The 6,112-nt window shown below is 32.6% G+C and overlaps 2 protein-coding genes across 3 annotated transcripts; one reads left to right on the top strand and one right to left on the bottom strand.

The window, feature by feature from the left end:
* The first annotated feature begins 2,014 nt into the window (after positions 1-2,014).
* Positions 2,015-3,587, top strand: LOC114241217 (coiled-coil domain-containing protein 43). The gene is made up of 4 exons (XM_028172002.2): positions 2,015-2,202; positions 2,280-2,501; positions 2,616-2,761; positions 3,016-3,587. The coding sequence occupies exons 1-4, from the start codon at positions 2,044-2,046 to the stop codon at positions 3,086-3,088; spliced, it is 600 nt and encodes a 199-aa protein (XP_028027803.2). The 5' UTR covers positions 2,015-2,043; the 3' UTR covers positions 3,089-3,587.
* Positions 3,588-3,885: 298 nt separating this feature from the next.
* On the bottom strand, positions 3,886-5,859 carry LOC114241216 (secretion-regulating guanine nucleotide exchange factor). 2 transcript variants are annotated; one of them, XM_089727100.1, is made up of 3 exons: positions 5,270-5,859; positions 4,340-5,195; positions 3,886-4,256 (listed from the first exon to the last, which is right to left on the bottom strand). In XM_089727100.1, exons 1-3 carry the CDS (start codon positions 5,282-5,284, stop codon positions 4,006-4,008), a joined length of 1,122 nt encoding a protein of 373 aa, XP_089583226.1. In that variant the 5' UTR covers positions 5,285-5,859; the 3' UTR covers positions 3,886-4,005. The 2 variants fall into 2 exon arrangements, with proteins under 2 accessions (XP_089583226.1, XP_028027802.2); XM_028172001.2 differs by having other exon boundaries at positions 3,886-4,241.
* Positions 5,860-6,112: the final 253 nt, after the last annotated feature.

Here is a 6,112-nt window from a genome sequence, read left to right as displayed (position 1 = left end):
CATTTACGTTGTAAATGTCTATGGGCTCCAGTAAGCACTTTTCACCAGGTGGGCTGTGAGCTCGTCCACCCATCAAAGCAATAAATAAAAAGGACAAACCCGAAATCCATACAAACTTGGGCCTGGCGTTACAGTGCTAGAATTTGGGCATAAGTTACAATACCTAAGAAGGTTTCATGAGCCCAATTTTCAGGTCTCCCAGCAATGGCCAAATTGGTAAAATCAGACAATGTTTACATTTTAGGTTATGTTTATTGTTCGAGATATTTTAATAAAAACGATATTTTTGAGGCTATTTCCTACTAAAGATAAGTAATTTTTTACGAAACCTGTTGCAGCAATAGGTTGCTTTAAAATAAAAATGGAACCTGTTACGAGAAATCGCGCGTTAGGTTGTTTACGAAAACGAACGAAAGCCAAAAATTAAAAACAACGTATTGCGAAACGCGCTGCGCACGAAATGATTTTTTTAAGGGATTTTATGACCTGGTAACTAAGACCTTTAGGTCAGTCTTATTTTAATTTTAATGAAAACTTTTTTATATGAAAAACTATATTTATATGATAACTTTTTTATATAAAATATAAATCATTACGTGCTCCCATATTATCTCATCACATTTCATTTCATTTTATTTCATGCCTTTTTTATTTTAATTTTTTATTGCTTAGATACCCTTCGACGAGCTCAAAGCCCACCTGATGTTAAGTGGTTACTGGAGCTCATAGACATCTACGACGTTAATGCGCCACCTACCTTGAGATATAAGTTCTAAGGTCTCAGTATAGTTACAACGGCTGCCCCGCCCTTCAAACTGAAACGCATTACTGCTTTACGGCAAAAATAGGCGGGTGGGAGGCGCGGACTCACAAGAGATCCTACCACCAGTAAAATTATTAATATAACTACACCATAGAAAAACTCAAAGTACCAAATCGACCTTTTCATGTTATATTTAAGATTGCCAGTTGAAAATATTTTGAATTGCCGCAGTTGCCGACATGATTTCGTGTCATAACTAAATGGCACAGTTATTTATTTCTTTTAATTATTTTTGTTAGTAGATTTTGGTGCTTTACGTTACGTTATTCAATGAGATTAAGTTTATAGTCTGGCCAGCGAATCATGGCACAACTAAATAGCGGCAATTCAAAATATCTTCAGTTGGCAACATTAAAGATAACATAACACGATTTGATACATTTGTGTTTTTCTATGGCATAGTCACATTAATATAAAAATGCAAAACTACCCTTTCATGCTATATTTGATGTTGTCAGTTGTAGATATTTTGAATTGCCGCCATTGTAAGTAGTTGTGTCACGATTCGATGGCCATACTCTATTTACATTGATTAAAATACCTATAAAAACAGTCATTTATCCTAAAGCAAAAGAGTATTAATTATTTTTTACACCCGATTTCCACTAAATCGATCATATTTTATGGATGCTCTAATTCTAATCCGCGCGTTTGTGGAGCTAGTTACGTATATTGAAATAAGTATTGTAGATGTTTACAAAGATTGTTTAAAACAAAAAATTGAATATAACTTATTTTCTACACTTGGCCATTGTCAATGAAGCTAAGATTTCAATAGGTTAATCAAGCAAAATAGACGAATTTTTTGGTACATATCCCATTCGTGTAACGCTTAGGCCCAAAATGGGGTTTCTCCTTTAATGACTTTAAAAGTATTTACATAGAGCTTTATATTTTAGGTAAATTGATACTTAATTTTTTTATGCCCGCCTATTACTAATTACCTCGAGGGATTATGCTGGTTTCACCGAACGAGCTCACGTGGCTCAGACTTGGAGACTGCCAACATCTGCCCTCGCAAGAGCACTGCTTCGTTGAATCAACCACCGGACCGAAATATATTATTTACGTTTAATTTGGTTCCATTTCACTTTTCTTGCAAGAGATGGCTTTCTTCAAAAAAAATTTTTGAATTATGTTTCTTTTGCTTATGTAATGGACGAATCAACAAAAAAGAAGTATTTGACAGATATTGACCATTGACATTTGATACTAAGACGATGGCGGCGAGCAAGTTTGATTTGTGGTTAATTGATAAATTGAGATCACTAAAAACAGATGAAAGCGTGTTCGGGTCTTATATATCTGGTATTTTGGAAGGCGAAGACACCGTCGATGAAAAGAGAGACGCTCTAGAAGATATTCTGTCTGAGATAGTTGTGAGTAAAAACTCGATGGAAAACACCCGTTCTTCGCTAGAATCCTTACTAAAATTTGTTACCGTTAAATTTCTCAGAAAAAAGACATCTCGATACACGTACAAGAAATACTTGAGAAGTGGGAGGAATGTCAACCGAAAAAAGAGGCTGCACAACCTACAACAGATGTCGATAGCAAACTTGCCAAACTTCTCGAATCCCAGACACTGGCCACTACAACTCGACGAGAATACACAGACGAGGAAAAGAAAATACGAGAAGCGATCTTGTCTCAGTACAGTCAACTCTCTGACAATGAGGTAGTTTGAATATAAAATGAACTAGCATGGTATATACTGTTGTGTATTATTATGCGCATTATCTTATAAAAGTTTTGTCTGTTCTAATTTATATAACGCACATTTGATCATTAGGAGGATCAGGCGCAGGAAGAACAAAATGAGAGTCCAGATCTAGTCAAAAACACAAATGCATTAGATGTGGCTGCTGCTGCGAGGGAGCGGAGGGAACAAGCACGTTTAGATGCTCAGAAGAAGAAAGAAAAGGACAAAGAAGATAGGTTAGTTTTAATAACTACTAATCATATCACTGCAATATTTCCATTATTAGTCTAAGTAAAATATAGTATAATTTTAGTTTTCACGAGTCATACATAATTAAAAGCACTTTTACAGTTCAATTTCATGGACGGAAATCATTCATGATCGTGTAAAGTTTTTGACACATTATAAATAATAAAACCATAAAAGTATTTTTGATGGGTAAACTTTGTTTTCTAATCACAAAATTGTAATAGCTTATGACATCTTTCAGGGAAAAACAAAAACAGTTGAAAGAAGAAAAGAAAGAAAAGCGTAAAACACAGAAAGGGGAAAGGAAGAGGTAGCAAAATATATGTTAAGAATGAACCGAAAACATTTTTTTATTATGGATGAACCGTGCAACGTAATATCCTGATAATAAATTGATGATAGTTTTTTTCCACAAGTATTAATCAAATTTTGGAATTGGAATTTCAATTGTAATTATTTTTATTAGTTTTGTTTTGATTTGATAGTTAAATTGATAAATTGAAGATTGACTGTTATTTAGCGTCAGGACATTATTTAAATATTAAGGTACTACTTTAAGGGCTGCTTAGCTATTCTTTGCATGACTATTTAGAATTGCAGAAAAATGTAGCCATTGTCCAGATAATTACAAAATGTCTACAAATATGTCTAAATTATTAGTGTCATTAATAAAATGTTAATTGATAGTCTTCTTGTGTCAGTGATCAAGTGATTGAACTTGATTATTTTTTGATTGATAATGAATGTCTTGAAATTTTATATAATCCTATGTTATAATCTTTAATATGTAAATTATACTAATTTAAAAATGAATATTGTTTACTGGTTTATTATTGTTACACACATTAGTGTGTCCTTTATGTGATTCAGTTTGAATTTAAGGACATGTTTGTTCTTAAGTGAAAACACTAACAGCAATATTAAAAAGTTTCTACTAAAATGATTTTAAGAAACTGATATATTTCATAATTAATTAAGTGGCTTGGTTTACAGACTTAATTTGTCTCAGCAGTGAACCCTCCAACTTTTCTAGAAGACAACGTAATGTTATATTATTTTTTTATAGTCAATATTTTAAATATTAATATATGTGTATTCTAATAAAAAAATATAAAATATTGCATGTTTATTCATAGAAATTTTGAAAAATTATAAGGAAATATCACACTTTCTTATTATTTAAACATTGAACTTTCTAATTTGTGTTCAGAATTCTTCATATGTGTTTTTTTTATGAATCTTCTTCAGTTACAATGAAATTGTGAGCACTACCACAATATAGCTGAGTTATAGTAAAATTAGATTCTATATTAAAAGGCACTAAAGTTGGTTTGCTTATATGCAGTTGAGTGGCATTAATCCCTGTGTTTGCATGTTCATTCCAACCCCAAGCCCAAATGGTATTATCTGTTGCTAAACACAGAGCATGTTCTGATCCTATTGCTACATCTTTTATGTGTCTTCCTTCTGTAAACAAAAATTCTGTGTATTGTATTGAAAAAAGTATTTCAATGTATTGTGACATTTATGTTCATAATGTAAGTCAATATTTATTCATAACATACCTGGTAATTTGATGTTTATTCTCTGCCCTGCAACCACTGTTTGGTCAGTTGCCAATTGTCCATAATTGTTTCGTCCCCAAGCAAGGAGTGTACCATCTTCCAACCATAATAATATATTTGACCAACCACTTAACAGTTTCTTAACATTTTGTCTAACATCAATATCAATTTTTTGAGGTGAGAAAATTTTGGGATATTTATCTTTGTGTAAAAGTAACTGACCATGTTTATTGTCACCCCATACATACAAAGCCTTTTCATCAGAGCTCCATGATACTGTGTGTCTTTGACCACATGCAACATGAGTTATTTTTCCTGTTATAACTACTTTCACAAACCTATCAGAAGATAGCTTATCACTGCCAAGGCCAAGTTGTCCGTGCTTCCCACAGCCAGTTATCCAGACCTCACCCTTAGAATTAACAATTGCCGTATGCCTCAAACCCATAGACACTTCACAAGCATTTACTTGCAGTCTTATTGGCTTTATGCTATCAGGAAATTCATTTCGAGGCAGCCCTAGTTGTCCATAGTAGTTGGAACCCCAGACAAATAAAAAATGATCATCTGTGACACCACAACTGAAGTCCCATCCACAGGCAATATTTGTAAAGACTATACCACTCAATCTCCATGTTCTTTCAAAGCTGTTTAATTCTTTTTCTGTTGCAGTTTGTAGGTTATTGTTCCACCCGCAAGAGTAAAGTTTACCTTCCGTGTCTAAAAGCAATGTATGTCCACCTCCACATGCTATTTGCTTAACTTTATTGCCATGAAAGTCAATGTTTATTTTAGTCGGCTTCTCGACTTGTTCATTAACATAACTTAGGCCGAGCTGTCCGTGTGAATTGGCACCCTATATTGATTGAAAAATTTTGTATTTGTATTAAATTTGAGAGCATTAAAATAATTGAAATGTAGAATATTTACCCATGACCATAACATAATTTAGCGGATACGGTTTTTTTAACATACTACTTTTCCTGTCCTGTTTAGTTATAGAGTCATCGTATTATCAATACAATTGTGTAACTATAAATCCAACTCAGTTTGTCAAATAATTTCAATTTCTATTATCCAAAGCCATTATCACATTTATCACTTTTTTTTTTTTTAAGAGATTTTATGACCAGGTAACTAACATCTTTAAGTCATGTCTTATTTTACTTTATTTTCTTAATTTTATGAAAAATGATACTATGGAGTGAAATGAAATGAAGATGATTAATTTGAGACATTAATCAACTGGGATGAAATTTAATGAAATGAGATGATATGGGATGAAATATAATCGCAGTAAAATGGTGGTCATTTACTGAGATTTTATCAGTGGACTTTTTGGAGGAACCCGAGAAGTTACGTCCAGCAGCTTTGTTTCATTTTCCCACATTTGTGCACTTTCACAGATATTAAACAGTTAATAAACCACCATTATTACACATTTAAACCTGAAGAAACACTAAATAGACAAAATAAAACAAATCACACAACTTCACTCCTCGCGTTCCCGCCAAAAAGTCCCATTATCACTATTCATCACATCTACCATAGATTATACACCTAATATATTCGAGAACATCTACTGCACTGCAGTAATTTTTTTTAAGGGATTTTCTGACCTGGTAACTAAGACCTTTAAGTCATGTCTTATTTTAATTTATTTTCTTATTTTTATGAAAAATTATGAAATGAAATGAAGATGATTGATTTGAGACATTAATCAACTGGGATGAAATCAAATGAAATGAGATGAGATGATATGGGATGAAATAT

This window comes from Bombyx mandarina, chromosome 04, assembly GCF_030267445.1.
Source record: "Bombyx mandarina strain Sakado chromosome 04, ASM3026744v2".
In the NCBI taxonomy this organism is placed as follows: Eukaryota; Metazoa; Arthropoda; class Insecta; order Lepidoptera; family Bombycidae; genus Bombyx; species Bombyx mandarina.
The sequence above is the reverse complement of the archived record's forward strand: the minus strand, read 5'-3'. Positions and strand labels throughout refer to the sequence as shown.

Excerpts from the sequence above, each read along its gene's own strand:
- LOC114241216 (XM_089727100.1), bottom strand. Across the intron at positions 4,257-4,339 it reads AATAAACATCAAATTACCAG|AATTTTTGTTTACAGAAGGA; the intron begins GTATGTTATGAA and ends TACAATACACAG.
- LOC114241217 (XM_028172002.2), top strand. The coding sequence starts at position 2,044 with ATGGCGGCGAGCAAGTTTGATTTGTGGTTAATTGATAAATTGAGATCA. Across the intron at positions 2,502-2,615 it reads GTCAACTCTCTGACAATGAG|GAGGATCAGGCGCAGGAAGA; the intron begins GTAGTTTGAATA and ends TTTGATCATTAG. Across the intron at positions 2,762-3,015 it reads GAAAAGGACAAAGAAGATAG|GGAAAAACAAAAACAGTTGA; the intron begins GTTAGTTTTAAT and ends GACATCTTTCAG.